This window comes from Manis pentadactyla, chromosome 14 (genome assembly GCF_030020395.1).
Source record: "Manis pentadactyla isolate mManPen7 chromosome 14, mManPen7.hap1, whole genome shotgun sequence".
NCBI classification, from domain to species: domain Eukaryota; kingdom Metazoa; phylum Chordata; class Mammalia; order Pholidota; family Manidae; genus Manis; species Manis pentadactyla.
Window position 1 is genome coordinate 89,902,064 of NC_080032.1, and position 18,131 is coordinate 89,920,194.

Genomic DNA, 18,131 nt, shown 5'->3' on the forward strand with positions numbered 1-18,131 from the left:
TGAGAGCAATAGACATTATTTTGAAATACTTGAAATATACCAAGTTGATAAGTAAACATTGTCAACACAATCACGCCTCCTGCGCACCAGCACCCTCTTCCGCCTCCCAGAGACAGCCACTACCCTAATTTGAAGTTCACCATTTCCGTGCATTTTAGAACACCTATATTTGCATAAATATATCCCTGTACAATATGTACTTTTGCACATTAAACATTTTTACATAGATACTGTTATGCATCTTGATTTTTTGTCTAAACGTTGTTTCTGAGATTCATCCATGTCTCTGCATGTGGTTCTCACCCACTTTCAGGCCCTGGGGTTCTCCAAAGTACAAACACCACCTTTCACTTATTCATGAGCCTATTGACATTTGAGTGGCTTTTGGAACTTTATTACACATAATGCTATTATGAATGATCTTACACATGTCCTCTTACCCACACAAGTATGTGAGAATTTCTAGATCAGCGCTGTCCAGTGGAACTTCCCTTAACAACAGAAGTATCTGTGGGCTTTCCAATACAGCAACCACCTGCCACTTGTCACACAGTGGCTATTAAGCCTTTGCAGTGTGCGTATGTCGGAGACACCAGATCTCAATTTAATTGATTAATTAGTTTACGTTTGAATGGCCCAGTGACTAGTGGCTCCTGCACGGACCGTGCACCTCTAGCTCATACACTTAGGACTGAGTCACCGGGGTGCACATCCTCCACTTCAGTTACTGCAAAAGCACACTCCAAAGTGATTTGGGGGTACATCTAACGTGGGGTTCCACTGCTGGTGTGCAAGGGTTCCCATAGTTTCACATCCTCACCAATGACTGGGGTTACCCTACTTTTCAATTGTGTCATTATGAAGTTTAGTATAAACTTAACTGATTGCTAGGGGCCCTGAGCAAATTGGCATGTATGACATCGATCTGTCATCTTAATTCCTACAGCAATGATTCTTAATTTCTGTACTTTTATAGCATCTTGATATAGGGTAAAACAAGTCTCCTTTGCCCCTATATATAACTCTTCAAAACATTCTTGACCACTTGTTTTTCTGTAATAGTTTAGGGACACCATCAAAGAACTTTAAAAAATTTTTTAAATTAGAACTACTGGGGAGAATTGACACTTTTATGATAGTCTTCCTCCCATTTTCCATTTGATTGGATGTTCTTCAATGTTGAATCCCTTTGGTTCTCATGTCTCACCCTCCCCTCACCGCCCTGGTAGGAACCACTGTGGCCTGGGCTGAAGTTCTGCAGTCCAGCCTCCACTCCCGCCCGGCCTGCCCTCCACAGGGGCGGAGTCATCTCGTTAACTGCCACCCAGGTTATGTCACAGCTGGGCTCCACACCGTCTCACGACTCCAATCTCACTAAGAATCAAAGTGCCAGTCTCCAGCCGTGACCAAGGAGGGCCTTTGTGATTTGGCCACCAGCCTGTCCTCTGACCACACCTGGCCACAGCTCGCTTACTCTGCACACCCCACCCAGCTGCACACCAAGCTCCCGCCTCTGACCTGGCGCACACGGGTCCCTCTGCTAGGACTTCACTCCCTGCAGGTCTGCTGAGGGCTCACCCCCCACTTCATGCAAGTATCTGCCCTAATGGTCCCGTGAAGAAGAGTCCCTGCCCACCCTTTCCAAACCACCACTGGTCCACATCACCACCCCAACCTGGCTTTTCTTCACAGTGCGCACCCACACCTGATAGCATCTGTTTATTGTTAATTGTCTTTTCCCTCCGATTAGGATGTGAACTCCATGAGGTCACACGTGAATGCCTATGTGAATTCAGCTTCACTGCTGAATTTTATCAAACATTAAGTGAAGACCTAATACCCATCCTCCTTAAAGTTTTCCAAAAAGTAGAAGAGGAGGGAATACTCCCAAACTCATTCTATGAGGCCAGCATCACTCTAATACCCAAACCAGGCAAAGACACCACAAAAAAGAAAATTACAGACCAATATCCCTGATGAACACAGATGAAAAAAATACTCAATGAAATATTAGCAAACTGAATTCAAATACACATCAAAAAGATCATCCATCGTGATCAAGTGGGATTCATCCCAGGGATGCAAGGATGGTACAACATTTGAAAATCCATCAACATCATCCACCACATCAACAAAAAGAAGGACAAAAACTACATGATCATCTCCATAGATGCTGAAAAAGCATTTGACAAAATTCAGCATCCATTCATGATAAAAACTCTCAACAAAATGGGTATAGAGGGTAAGTACCTCAACATAATAAAGGCCATATATGACAAACCCACAGTCAACATTACACTTAACAGCAAGATGCTGAAAGCTTTTCCTCTGAGATTGGGAACAAGACAAGGATGCCCACTCTCCCCACTTCTATTCAACATAGTTCTGGAGGTCCTCGCCATGGCAATCATACAACACAAAGAAATAAAAGGCATCCAGATTGGTAAGGAAGAAGTTAAACTGTCCCTGTTTGCAGATGACATGATATTGTACATAAAAAACCCTAAAGAATCCACTCCAAAACTACTAGAACTAATATCGGAATTCAGCAAAGTTGCAGGATACAAAATTAATACACAGAAATCTATTGCATTCCTATACACTAATGGTGAACTAGCAGGAAGAGAAATCAGGAAAACAATTCCATTCACAACTGCATCAAAAAGAATAAAATACCTAGGAATAAACCTAATGAAGGAAGTGAAAGACCTATACCCTGAAAACTACAAGACACTCATGAGAGAAATGAAAGAAGATCCAATAAATGGAAATACATCCCATGCTGATGGATAGGAATAATTAATATTGTCAAAATGGCCATCCTGCCTAAAGCAATCTATAGATTCAATGCAATCCCTATCAAAATACCAACAGCATTCCTCAACAAACTAGAGCAAATAGTTCTAAAATTCATATGGAACCACAAAAGGCCCCAAATAGCCAAAGCAGTCCTGAAAAGGAAGAATAAAGCTGGGGGATTATGCTCCCGACTTCAAGCTCTACTACAAAGCCACAGTAATCAAGACAAGTTGGTATTGGCACAAGAGCAGACCCATAGACCAATGGAACAGACTAGAGAAACCAGATATAAATCCAAGCATATATGGTCAAGTAATATATGGTAAAGGAGCCATGGACATACAATGGGGAAATGACAACCTCTTCAACAACTGGTGTTGGCAAAACTGAACAGCTACATGCAAGAGAATGAAATTGAATTATTGTCTAACCCCATACACAAAAGTGAACTCAAAATGGATTAAAGACCTGAATGTAAGTCATGAAACCATCAAACTCTTAGAAGAAAACATAGGAAAAAAGTCTCTTGAATATAAACATGAGCAGCTTTTTTCTGAATGCATCTCCTCAAGCAAGGAAAACAAAAGCAAAAATGAACACATGGGACTACATCAAGCTAAAAAGCTTCTGTACAGCAAAGGACACGATCATCAGAAAAAAAAAGTCATCCTATAGTATGGCAGAGTATATTTGGAAATGACATATCTGACAAGGGGTTAACATCCAACATATATAAAGAACTCACATGCCTCAACACTCAAAAAGCAAATAACCTGATTAAAAAATGGGCAGAGGATATGAACAGACAGTTCTCCAAAGAAGAAATTCTGATGGCCAACTGGCACATGAAAAGATGCTCCACATCGCTAATTATCAGGGAAATGTAAATAAAACCACAATGAGGTATCATCTCACACCAGTTAGGATGGCCAACATCCAAAACACAAGCAACAACAAATGCTGACGAGGATGTGGAGAAAGGGGAACTGTCCTACACTGCTGGTGGGAGTGTAAATTAGTTCAACCACCATGGAAAGCAATATGGAGGTTCCTCAAAAAACTAAACGTAGAAATAATATTTGACCCAGAAATTCCACTCCTAGGAATTTACTCAAAGAAAACAAGATCCCGGATTCAAAAAGACACATGCTCCCCTCTGTTTATCATAGCACTATTTACAACAGCCAAGATATGGAAGCAACCTAAGTGTCCATCAGTAGATGAATGGATAAAGAAGAGGTGGTACATATACACAATGGAATACTATTCAGCCATAAGAAAGAAACAAATCCTACCATTTGTAACAACACAGATGGAGCTAGAGGGTATTATGCTCAGTGAAATAAGTCAGGCAGAGAAAGACAAACTCCAATGATTTCCCTTATTTGTGGAGTGTAACAATGAAGCAAAACTGAAGGAACCAAACAGCAGCAGACTCACAGACTCCAAGAAGGGACTAGCAGTTACCAAAGGGGAGGGGCTGGGGAGGGAGAAGGGGATTGAGGTACATTATGATTGGCACACATGGGGTCATGGGGAAGACAGTGTAGCTCAGAGAAGAAAAGTAGTGACTCTGGCATCTTCCTACAGTGATGGACAGTGACTGCAATGGGGTGTGGGGGGCAAGCGATAATATTGGTGAATGTAGTAACCACATTGTTTTTCATGTGAAACCTTCATAAGAGTGTATATCAATGACACCTCAATAAAACAAAACAAAACTGTTCTCATCAATGTGTAAGCACTAAGTCAGTAGGAATGGGTGCCTGCAGCGGCTGTGGGGTCTGCTGACCCTCAGAGGAGCTCCAGACTAGTCACCATGGGGCTCCAACAGATGAGGTGGAGCTTAGTTAACTGGAGCTGAATTTCCATTCAATACACGTAACCTAGCTTTGTTCAGCTGAATAACCTGCTATTCCAATACTCAGACTATTGGTGGCTGGTTGAGAGCTTTGACAGAGTGTTCATTTTTTAAAAGGCAATTATAGTGTCTCAACTTTGTGCAGATAACCAAGTCAGCAGGAGGAGGGAAGGAGTTCCACGGTGTTGCACGTGATTGAACAAACTCGTGGTTCTTTCTACAAGGCGAAGGGAAAAAACAGTAAGGCAGCCAGTCTTTGAAAAGGGAGATAAATGATATGGGTCACTATACATTGATCACCAAAGAGTCACATTTAAATATTCTTGTGCTTTTTGCTTTCAGAAAAGGGAAAATCTAATAAAGACCATTTGCACCAAGAGCTGCTCTTACAAAGGCAAGTGCCTCTGAATGAGATTCATGATTCTTAGTTCTCGCTTTGCCAAAATGTGGGCATAATTCAACCATGGAATTTTGCCAATTATCTCCAGAGTAAGAAATAGGGCACTAACCACCTTTTTTTCAAGGAACAAAGTTCTTAAGAAACAAAGTTCTTAAGAAGTAATTCTCCTGTACGTCTATTATTTATGGGATAAACCTTAAAGGGAAAAAAATTCAATCTAAACACATTTATTGCTTTCATGGTCCTTGGAAAAGCATAATCTTATTTTTTCCCTTTTTCTTCTCTAAAGAAGAAATAGAGTTTTCCTTCCTTTAGCAGCCCGCTGAAGCCAGGGACCTGCAAACCTGCAGGCTGAGAGCCCCATGAAGACTTAAACAGATGGGGCCCCGCCATTCCGGCCTGGGTGCTGCTTCCGGAAGTCTTAGAGGTCTGAACGCTGTACAGATACATGGCTTATGTGGGTGGCAAAGACATACACACAGTATTTCTTAAACTCCTCATAAAAGCAAATTTAAAAGTATTTTTTTCCAGGAAGATGTACTATGAAATCCCAAACCTAAAAAAACAAAAAAAAAAATCAATGAGAAAAACTTCAAATTAATATCCTCTTGGAGACTAAATTGCTATTTACCACAATAATAGCTGATACAAATAAAACTGACACTCTACTGGTTTTAAATTAAATATTAAAAGATTGCAGAAAAAATATTTACTTACGATAAAGCCAGGAAATTAGATACTTGAATTCACACATTCAATAACTATTACACATGCCAAAGACATTTGTAGACACATATTAAGACATTTATAAATTCCCCTTTAGTTCAGCTCACATTAGATTTTTTTCCATAGCAATGGTGAAGGAAGGGATGGTGAAAAGCCACTTTACCATTTCTGTAGCTTGTGGTGGTCATATCCTGTCCATTCCTGTCTTTGTTCCTGCCTAAAATTTAATTTGATAACATTTTATATTTCCTTTTCACCCTAATGCAAAATGTATGAACAGAGCAATATTGGATGACCTACCGTTATTGGGCATTATGAGCCTCCTTACTCTTTGCCTCCGGAGATTCCAGTGCATCAAAACTTTATAACATCATAATCCCTCCTAACACTGAGATTCTTTATGTTTTTATGTCAGATAGGAAGGCCCAATTCTTGAAGACTTTCTCAGCTATCACACCTTCTCCTTGTGTGTGTCAGTCTTAGTCCTAGCAGGGAACAGGTGGTTGGCATAAGCCGGCTAATTAAGGAGTTTAACAAAGGGATCATTTATAAAGATGTGACAGGAAACAGGGACACCAACAGGAAACAGCAGACGCCTGCCAAGGACAAAACCGCTGGAGCTCAACTATCCCTAAGCCAGGAGCAGAGGCAGAAGGGCTCGGAGCCGGGGGAGGGGCTGCCCAGAGGGCCACCGGCAGGGAGGCGTGGCCTTCGGCGCAGTGACGCAGCCAATCACGGGAGAGACCTGGCAGACGGGCACCCGACGTCACCTCTCTGCTACCCCGCGAAGGGCCCTGACTGGTCACACCCAACCAGAACCCGGAGCCAGGAGAACCACTCATACTGCCCATGGGGGATCATCCCAGGATACAGGCACGGTAGGAAAGGAATTGAGAACACCCAGAGGGGCAGAATTAGGGCGTCCATCATACCCCCCACCCACTTAGGCATATGATTGAGTGAAAATCACCTTTAATTTGGTGATACCATGGTGGGAGCTTTCCATCAGCAGAACTAGAAAGCAATTTGTACACATCTGTACAGATTTGAAGCATCTGTAGGAAAAAGGAACACATTAAACACAAGATGCTCAGACGTGTTATAAGGTAAGAGAAATATTTATTTAATTTTGCACAAGAACGAGCTTATACTGAACAAATCCAACCAAATAATATCAAGTGCAGTAAAACAAGGAATTAGGAATGACCTTCCCTGTTAGAAAATATTAAGTAACCATGCCTGTGCATTATTTTTATCATTACAATAACTTGTTTCAGATTTCTTTTCAGAGTGTATATTGTACATAACATGTAATAGCTTCTTTGCTTTGCTTCTGAAAATATAATTCATTCACTGCCTTACATTTCATTTTTTGCAGTGAGGAACCTAGCTGATTTGTGAGGATTCTGGTCTAGAGGAAGGTTCTCTGCACCAGTGACGCTAGGGACTTTCAAAGCTCAGGCTTTATAACCAGCGGTCGTGGTGTCATGGTATGTGTTCCACACCTGTTCTTCTACACGGTGATGTCACACATACTAGGTGCAGAATTCTGGTCTCATTTGTCCCAGGAATTTTCCTTCTGTGATCTTCTCAAGTTTCACTGATTTCATAACTGAAAGTTCACACAGCTATTAACAAAGCTGCCCTTAGCTGCCCACAATTCATCCACTTTGTTTAAAGGTTTCTTTTTTTCTTTTTGGTCTTTTTTTAATGAAAGAGCATTCTTTAAACAGAAATCTCCCAGGAGACAGTTAACTTCACAGTTCCTGAAGGCACTGTGGGTCCACCGAGCAGCAGATGTGGCCATTCTAGAGAAACAAGAGGAAAGGGAAACATATTTAACCTTTGAAGGCGTTGGTAAAGACTCAGCACTTATTGATTGGCACACACAGATCTAACTGCACAGTTAGCTTGTTTTATATGCACCCTGACGTGTACAAGTCTGACGGCTCAGACACTTTTCATGTCTCCACTACTGCAGAGCCAATGCTGCCAGTTATTTGTGGCAAATCATAGAATAGCTTCATTTTTTATCATAGGCTAGTTTGGGTCCCATGAGTGCATTTTAGAAGGGGACCCAGGGCATCGTCTTAGGTCACATTTGTTCTTTTATTTATTCAATCACAAAATATGTAATGAGTATATTGAGCCCTAGATGAATAAAGTGGACATGATCACTACCCTCACAGGGCAGAGCTCACTATGCTTTGGGGAGAAAAGCAGTAAGTGCCAAACAGGCATACAAGCAAAACTTGTGGAAAGTGCTAGAAGAGCAGCACACTAGCTGTTGTTGGCGTTAGTAAGACTGGTTACAGTCTGGGTGGCCAGGGTAGACTTATCTGCAGAAGTGATCTTTAAGCCAAGACCTCCAGACAGCCGGGTGAAAGGTGGGCCCAGAGCCCAGGGAACAGAATAAGTAAAGGCTTTAGTGAGAAGAGTTCTGTTTAATTGAAAATCTGAAAAAAGGTCTGGGTGATAATTTTAAGTTAATTTTAAGTGAAGAAAATAATATAGAGATATAGTAGGAAAAACTGGCAGGGAAGGGCCAGATAGGCATTAGTTTTAATAACAAAACACCAAAATAACATAGTGTATTACAAAAAAAGAAAAAAATTTCATGTCTTTTTCTTTTGATTCTTCACACTCTTACCTTTTCCCATCAACTCATGAATAGTAATGTTAATACTGTTAACTACAATCATAGATGATAATAAATAGCCTTCTACTTCTTGAGTGCATGCATGCTCTGTGTCAGACTCTGTTGGGCACTTGCAATACATAATTTAATTTCAACTTCACTTAACCAGTGCAAAGCCAGGCCTTCTTAAGTGCAAGGTAATTGGCCAATAATTTGCAACCTGCTAGTACAAAACAGTCTTCAGAAGACTCTTAACAGAACATAGTGTCTATACCATATATCATCCATGATACCCCAAAACCATAAAAACTATTAGACATGTGAAGGAAATAGGAAAAGATGACTCTTCAGAGAAAAAGTTGTGCATATAAATGACTCAGAGATAATCCAGAAGATGTAATTAGCAGATGAAGACTGGAAAATACCTACTATAACTATGTTTAAAGATGCAAAAAATGATGGTTGCAATGAATGAAGAGAAGTCTTAGCTGAGATATGAAACTATAGATAGAAATAAATGGAAATTCTGGAACTGAAGTACAATATTTGAAATGAAATATTCATTGGATGGGTTTAATAGCAGATTAGAGATAGCAGAAGAAATAGCAACTTGGAAGACAGAACAATAGAAGTTATCCAATCCTTAAAGAAAGAAAGAAAAAGAAAAATATAGGATCATAACATACATGCAATTGGAGTCTCAGAAGAACAGGAGGGAGAAATGTGGGAGATAAAATATCTGAAGAAACTATGGCCAAATTCTTTTCAAATCTGGTGAAAAAGTATAAATTTATATATTCAAAAAGCCCAGCAAAACCCAAAAAAGAATAAAGACCAGAAAATCATTCCTAAGTGCATCATAGTCAATCTTCTAAAAACCAAAGATAGAGAATTATGAAAAAGAGACATATTGCATACAGGGGAACAACAATACAGATGACAGCTGAATCCTCATTAGAAAAAGTGGAGACTAGAAAATAATAGAGTATCACCTTTAAAGTGTTGTGAACAGATCTGTGAATCCTAAATTCTACAATTAGTAAAAGTATCCTTAAAAAATAAAGGCATTTTCAGATAAATAAGTTGAGGGAATTTGTTACCAGTAGATCTGCAATATGGAAAACGCTAAAGGAAGTTATCTGAGCAGAAGGGAAATGACACAGATGGAGACTCAAATATGTAAGAATAAATGAGAAGCACCAAAAATGGTAAATACGTGGATAAATATAAATTTGGCAATTTTTCTTCCCTTAATTTCCTTGAAAGATATTTGATTAAGGCAAAAATAACATGGTATTTTAGAATTTATAATGTACATAGTTATAAAACATATGATACTATAGCTCAATGGCTAGGGCATAAAATTGTATTATTCTAAAGTATTTACATTTTATTTGAAGTAGTGTAATTTAAAAAATGCTACAATAAATTAGTCATATACAGTGTAACCCTAGACCAACAACTAAAATAATATAGAGTTATGATTAAAGATCCAAAAGAATAATTAAAACTGAATAATATAAAAATGTTAATAAACAAAAAGAAGGGAGGAATGGATGAATAAGAGTATGAAAAGTAGATAGGATAAATAAAAAACAAATGACAAAATGGTAGCCCTAAATCCACCATGTCAAAAATTACATTAAATGTAAACAGACTAAACACTTCAATTAAAAGACAGAGATCATCAATGGGATAATTGTGCATTATATATAAAAGCACACTTTAAATATAAAACAACCGATATGTTAAAAGTGGATGGATTAAAATGATATACTCTGTGGCTAAATGAATACCAGACAAAACTGACTTCAAGTCTAGGAACCATTCTAGTGATAAGGAGAGAGATTACATAATAAAACAGTTTACCAGAAAATATAAAAGAGTATCTACTGTGTGATTCCATTTATATGAAATTTTAAAATAGGCAATAATGAAATCTAATTGAGGCTTCCTATGGGAAGTAGATATTGCCTGGAAGGGAACAAGAAAGTACTCACTAGAGTGTTGAAAATGCTCTAAATTTTGATTTATCAAACTCATCAAACTATACACATAACTATGCATTTCACTGTAGTATTACCTTGATAAAAATTAAAGGTTATCCAGTGAAACTTAGTCTGACTACTAGAATAGTAACCACCTACTTTAATAATTATAAAAACTAATTTTTGCATAGTAACACATAATATGTGTTTCATAAGTTTCATAACATCCTGTGATTTCTAAGTTATATTTATTGTCATAGAAGTCATTCTCACTCTTCCATGATAAACTCTAAGATTCAAGATTAGAAAACAGCTAACTTTTAATTTGCAGTAATATATTTATATATAATATACTTTAATACTATTTACATTTAATATATTATTTATTTATCATTTACTATATCACAATATTAATCTGTTTATATATACAGTATATGTTCATATAATACATATGTAATTTATATAATATATATTTTTAAATCCCATTACTATCAATATTTTAATATGTCATCATAGAATTCATTTTCATATTCCTTTATTTTCAACCTTCTTGCAAGCAAAGCACATTTGTAAGCATTCATCCTACTCTTAATTTTTCTTGTAGGTATTGTTGGTATTTCAATGGCTGAATAATATAATTATATATGACATACAATTATAATATGATATATTATATCATGGAGAGTTACAATAATGTAACCATTTTTCTACTGTCGGACATTCTGTTTTTTTCCTTGATTCTTCATGACAAATAATGTTGAGGTGAATACTGTCATGCATTAGATTGTTCCATATTTTAGATTATTTCTTTAGGGTGAATTCTCAGATCTGGGAATAATAGGACAAAGTACTTGGGTGGGAATGGGGAACAGGCAACGAGGGGTGTGTTTGGCTGCTGACATGCATCGTTCAGGGTCACTAACAATTCATAAGAATTACAGTTCCAGTACATCTCTGACATTGGAAATTATTGTGAAATATTATTTTTACTGTAGTATGTGAAAATGATGATTCATTATATTAATTTACATTTGCTTCAATTATTTAAAGGCTGAATGATTTCATCTATTTTAATAGCTGTACTTTTTTTAGTGAATTGTTTATCCTTTGCTGATTTATTTTTAGGGAAGTAACTTTCTTATTAATTTTTATGTTTTTAATCTAATAAAGAAGTCAAATCTGCTGAAAATATTTTTCCAGTCTCTAGTTGTGGCTTTTTATTTTGCTAGTTTTGTTTATCTGTAGAAATTCTAAATTTTCTGTGAGGTATATTTTATCACTTTTCAGTTAGAAAAGGTATGTCCCTTCTAGAATTTTGATAAATATTTGATTACATTTTTTTGTTTGATTTATTTTTAATATCTAACATTTTTTCCATGTAAAATTTGTTTTGATATGTGATAGTATATAAGATTACTTTCCTCAAATTGCTGTCTAGTCTCTCCTTTCTACCCCTAATGATTTTAAATTTTAAAATCAAAGTGTTTGTTACATTATTGCCCATTTATGGGGTATTTGTTTCTATAGATAGATCTAGCTTTCTCTTCTAAGATGAGTAGAGAAGCCTACTTTCAGAACTTAAAAGTCTGCCATTTCTGTTAGATGAAGGTAGCATTTAGGAATTAGTAGCTTCATCCTTATAAAACCATTTTATTTTCCATAGATCAATTATTTCAGAACTGCATCTAGAAGAAACAGCCCTCTAATTCCTCCTCCCTTCTTGCTTCTTAAACTGATGCACCTCTGTAAGTTTGAAGCCGACAGCACGCTTGCCTGGAGGCGCTCTGACCCCTGCCAAGGGTACGTCTTCTCCATTAGACTTAGGAGAGGCAACCGTAGTAACTCATTTGTGACTCAAGAGTTTCACTTCTGAGGGGAGGAAACTATTTTGTAACCTCAGCAAATTAAATTCGAACACATCCTTAAAAAGAGAAGGCAAATCTTACCCCATTCACTGAGCTACCTTCTTCAGAAAGTGATTGGTTCGCAGGTTGTGCAGCCTCTTGGCGCGGTGCACCTTTCCCGCAGGGCACCCAGCAGTCTGCCTCTTACCTGTTTTATGACTTGATTAATGTTTACTTACTCCACCAACAACAGCCAACATTTATTGAGTGCTTACTCTGAATTGTATATGAAATATGTAGGAAGCTTTTCGTGTGAATTTCTCACAATTCTTATAGCAACTCTCTCATGACAGTACTAAATTATTCCTAGGTTGATGCTGTTATTCGCACTTCTCAGGTGAGCAGACTGAGCCACAGACAGGTGGAGGAGCCCCCCTTGGGGGCACAGAGCTAGTGTGGCTGACCGGACTTTGAATCCAGGCAGGCCGACTCCAGATGCCACGCTCTTCCGCCTAGACCAGCGCCCTCTGGTGGCGCATTCTGCGCTGGTGGAAATGTCCTCCGGGCTCACCTGAGAGCCATTCGCCAAATGTGGCTCCTGAACAGTTAAATGTGGCAAATGTGATAAGGAACCAAATATAATTTAATGAATTGAAACGACCACATGTGGCTACTGACAACACAGCTCTGGGCAGTAAGCCACTGGGCAATTAATTTCCAGGAACGGCTGTGTCTTTGCTAACGCCCAGCCCCTGGTATCAGCACAGCGCCCCACACAAGCTGGATCTATTGACTCAAGTGAAGAGCGCAGAGGGGGACAGGACGGGGAGGTAATATGTACAGACGGTCTCCGAAGGCACCACATTGTGAGGAATGCTCACCTCCGGTGCAGTATCTGCGGTCTATTTGGCACAAATTTTACCTTTAATTTTTTAAAAATTATTTTTAAAATAACACAAAATAAATATAATAGAAGTATTTGGAATACATTTGGTAAAACTGAGCATATTCTTTTTTTTTTGTAGTTTGATAGTTTGATTTAATTTGATTTGCCTGAATGAGCATATTCTTACAACTCATATTTAAGTAAGAAGGGAAAAGAGAAATGACATCAAACAGTAACTTCTAAGAATCCGCATTTATCTGACAAGAAATGAATTTGATGCCAAAATACACTTGCTGGAATACATTCCTACCACGAGCCAAGAAAGCCCTAGTAGTTGTTGATAAGGCCGTGAATGGCATGCTCACTCACCTCCTTTCCCAGAGGACATCTAATGCCTGCCCACTACAGAACGCATGTTTCTTACTGGAAGTATCTGTCTGAACCACTTCTGTGTGTTTTTCATCCCATCACCTAGTGTATATTTTTGTTGTCACTGAGAACAATATCTAACAGGTAAATTAAGAGTATAAGGGAATTCAACTCTACTTGTAATTAAATGTCAGCAAGTCCCTGTTGGTCATTAATGGCTGAAGTTTCTAGATGTGCACTGTTAAGTATACTCGCAGCATATAGATATTAAAGCAACATCATATATACATGATTAGTAAGTTTTATTAGTAATAGTGTTCAAATTTACTAATGTTCTTTCATAAAACAGCATTAAATGTTCACTCGAAAGCTTTGCTTGACTGACAAACTGCATGGAAAGAGCTAGAAACTCCGGTCTGAAATGGATGACAATAGTATCTCAAGGCTTTAAGTATTTAATATTCCTTTGTCCTGTTATATCAAACTACTCTAGTGAGAATTTGCACCAAGTGCATCAGAATTAAATTGCTCTGTTGTAAAATTTCTTTAATGGAAATGCTCACTTAAGAAACCAGAGAGGCCATGGGCACCGAGCTGGGCTGTGCTGGGAAAATGCCGACATCTCGGCGTTGTTAAGCTTCCAGATCATTTACTTAAGTTTCAGTGTTGATTCCAAAATTATGACTAAGAAGCACAATGATCACTAACTCGAATGACTGTAGGGACAATACCCAGGCAGAATGCTGTCAGCTTTGTCACTGGCTATGACCTCTACATACTCTTGTCCACGGCATCTGTATTTTTATTCTCATTGAAAAAAAAGGCACAATGCTCTATTTTTCCTATGAGCATAGGAGAAAATCTTTATAATGATTTTTCTCCAACTGTAGGAAGAAAACATGGTAAACAACAGTTCTTAAATTTTTCAACTCAATGTAACTGGCCACAACAGAACCAAGAAATATGCCCATTTTTGCCATATTGATTTTCAGTTTGGAAAATGTAATATATTTACTTCATCAATATATCTTACAGACCTCATAAAAGGGCCAGATAAAAATCATTAAAATAATACCACTTTCTATCATGAACAGAGACACGAAGTTTGGTGGTGTGGTTTTCTTAAAAGACAGATACTTGAGGGCAGTTCAAGTAGGTTCTTTCTGCCCAGCGACCCAGTGGGTGCTCGTTCCGACTGTGCACCTTCTTCCCCAGGAGCGTGCATCAGAGGTGCCCGTGACGGTCAGGCGCGGCACTGTGCCCAGTGCGGGCTCCCACCTCGTCTGAACAACAGCGGTGAACACAAGTGCTCCCCGTTGGCCAGGCTGAGCGCCTCGGCTCGCGTCCCGGGTGCGGCCGGCCGGGGGCCCCCTACTCGCACTTAACGGGCCCCACCTTGCACTGGCAGAGGGTGCACTCGGTGCCGTGCTTGATCCACGAGGCCCCGGTGAAGCGGACCACATTCATCTCGTCCAGGCAGGTCTTGGTGATGTCGTTGCGGACGGCGTCGGCCTGGCACGGGTCGGCCACGCAGCGCCGGCAGCACTGGCCCTCCGGCAGGACGCTGAACTCACACTCGGCCTCCGGACAGGGCAGGGGCCCGCAGTCGGCCTCCCCTTGCTGCGGGGAAACAGACGCACAGGCGCGGGAGAGAAAGGGCGCGGTGGGTACCCGGGGCTCGGGGGCTTCGCACGCGGACCCGGGGGCCTTCTCGGCGGGGGCGCTGCTGGGCAGCTGGCCGAGGGCGGCTTCAAGGGTTACACGGGAACAACGGGAAACAAAAGCAGAAACTGTTGCCCTTAAAACAAACCTGCGTGTCCCTATCTTGAGCGTGTTGAAGGAAAATTATTTACTAGGGAAAAAGAGGTTTTCATTTCACCTTTTGCCTGTGAGACGCTCCTTTCATTCTTAGGATTTCCTCCCCCTTCTCATTTATTCCCTTCTGCTACAGAAAGTTTTGCCCATTTATGAGAAAATAAGCTGAAATCTGAAGGGAATTTAACAGGTTATCTTGGTTTATTTATGTTTCTTACTCTAGGAACTTTGGGGAAAAAAACAAAAGGAGGAACTGATTTCAGTCATTTTTATTCCACATGGGAAAACTGAATCGGATCTTTTGTAAAATGTCTTTCCCACCTGTTTCCTATTTTGTTCATGATTCTGAATCTCATGGTCTTGGGGATGGAAGCCGCCTTCAGGCACTTTCCATTGATTTTTGGGTTGAAAGTATAAAAAGGAAGCAACACAAAAGCACAGCCTTAAAAACACCCTTACACAAGCAGAAAGGGGACAAGCTGTGACTTCAGACATATACACCCATTTTCCTCTTCATTTACACCCATAGAAAGAAACAAGAAGTTTGGTCAAATGAAAAAAAGATTGGTGTTTTCTTTCTCAAGTCTGTATTTAATTTTTTACCCGTTGCTTCCAGTAGGAGTTTCATAAATATAGCATTCAATTCTAATATTCTAATAAGTATTGCATACTGTATTATATTTAAAACAGTGCTCATCAGAATAGCATCGACAGTAACAACCTTTAGGAGGGAAAAAAAAAGGGTGGTTTTGTTTTTGTAAAAACTTCGGCTTAGAAAAAAATGTTTCTTTTTTTTTCCATGAAAACCATTGTTCTGCTCATAGTTGTCTCTAAGTAAACGTAAACCAGTGGGCCTGGGTTCCTTAGGAGAGGCCTTCCTTTTCTTGAGCCAGGAGGTACACCCCACATGTGCCCCACGTCCACCGAGCAGGCCTCAGGGCGGCAAGGCCAGTGTCTCCCTGGCCGGCACGGAGCACGGGGCACAGAGGAGGCAGGGCTGCCTCCCGCCCAGGTTCTGGGCCTCACACACTCCCCTAGAGTCCGACCCCATGCAGCTGAGCTTACCAGGCAGCGGCACTGGCGGCAGTCCTGGACCCAGGTGTCCCCGCTGTTGTACAAGGTCTCCCCGTTTTGATGGAGGCACTGACTGCTCAGCCTTGGGTCACATTCAGGGCAGCAGAAAAGATCAACCGTGGGATTCTCACAGTCACAGACCATCCGTCGGCACATTACAAACCCATTCTGTATGAGAAGGGAAAAAAGTGGTCACCCAAAGCCTCTATTCATCAACGTACCCGCATCGCACACATGTGTGCATGTGTGGGGGCTGCACATCGCCTCACATGCCCATGCGCCCACACACATGTACCTCAGATGTTCATGTGCAAGTTGAGATAGTTCACGCTATTTACCAACTTACCTGATTTCCTTTGAGGGACCATTTGGTAGCTAACACAGAAATTACCAAAGCTGGAGAACTTCCCACACTGCCTGACGAGGAAAAATTTCTGAGAAATGCCCACAGCGTGATCCTTATGTGTATGTATATGTAAATATGCTTGTTCTTGTTTATTAGCACAGTAACTTGCATACTAATCACATTCTGTTCTGTGTGAGGGCATGTGTGTTTGTGTTCATGTTTGGGAGCTAGTCAACTTTTACATGTTAAGTTTATGGAGTATTTTAGACCTTAGATTTTTGTACAAACTGTTATCAATTTCTTTCATAATAGCTGAGTCTCCCTGGTACACAGTGTTATTCATTTAACTATAATTTAAGTCTCTATTGTCAACTGGGTACATAGAACAGAGCATCGCTCTAAAACTGAAATACAGCCCAAACAGATATTTTTCACTCCCAGGCCAGAGCATGTCTGTTCTGGCTTAATTACACCTTCATCCAAATCTGGTATCATGACTATGGAAACATGAACACAGTCAGCAATGAAATTTTATCAACATGTGAAAGAACTCATCATAGTATTCCCACACAGTGGGATTCAGCAATAAAAAGGCAGGGGCTACAGATACATGTAAGGAATACAAATGAATGTCAAAGATCTAACACTCACGGGAAGAAGCCAGACAAAAACGAGTATGTATTACAGGATGCCATTTACACGAGGCTGCAGCAAATACAAATCTCATCGACAGTGGCTGGAAGCAGTGTTTGCTTGGGGCTGGGGGATGGGAGGAAGGGACAGAGGCAACATTCCGGGCAGACGACAAGGTGAAGGGACAGAGGCAACATTCTGGGCAGACGACAAGGTCCTGCTCCCCTGGGGGTGGGCAAGTGGGTCCACGCTGTTGCTAAAGCTCATCGAGCCGTAGGCCTGAAACAGAAGCAAATTACACCTCAATACGAGCGATGACCTTTCGTACTCACACCGACCTGACACGAGCACACAGAGCACCGGTCATTCTCCAGCACCCAGATCTGACCGCTGTGCTTGATTTTCCCGCCATGGAGGCAGTCCCCCGTGCAGTTCTTCCCGTGAGGGCACCGGCAGTCGTATCCACCATCCAGGTTAAAGCAAACGGTGTCGTTGGCACAGCTGTGCCTGCCCGTCCCGCACTCGTCGATATCTACAGCCAAGAAAAGCCAGCAAGCAACGTGCTCAGAACATGCTCAGTGTCACACGACTGCAGTCAGGCCGCTCGTCTCCGACGTAAGGGACTGCACTGGGGATTTATTCCCGTCTTGCTGGCTGCCTTTCCCAAACGCTGACAAGAGCCGGGTTAATGATCTAGGGATTTTGCAGGAAAATATTATCATGCTCGATTCTAAACACCAGATACCCTTGGC

General features: G+C 40.3%; 1 protein-coding gene across 2 annotated transcripts in view; it reads right to left on the reverse strand.

Annotated features, from left to right (window-relative positions):
* Positions 1–6,885: 6,885 nt before the first annotated feature.
* The window catches only part of NELL2 (neural EGFL like 2), a 265,794-nt gene continuing 254,548 nt past the window's right edge, over positions 6,886–18,131 (reverse strand). For both annotated transcript variants that reach the window (XM_036889431.2, XM_036889429.2), the window contains 4 exons: positions 17,718–17,911; positions 16,392–16,568; positions 14,907–15,131; positions 6,886–7,594 (listed from right to left, as the gene is read on the reverse strand). In XM_036889431.2, the coding sequence (XP_036745326.2) occupies positions 7,544–7,594; positions 14,907–15,131; positions 16,392–16,568; positions 17,718–17,911 (647 nt within the window). In that variant the 3' untranslated portion in view covers positions 6,886–7,543. The remainder of the gene's footprint in view (positions 7,595–14,906; positions 15,132–16,391; positions 16,569–17,717; positions 17,912–18,131) is intronic.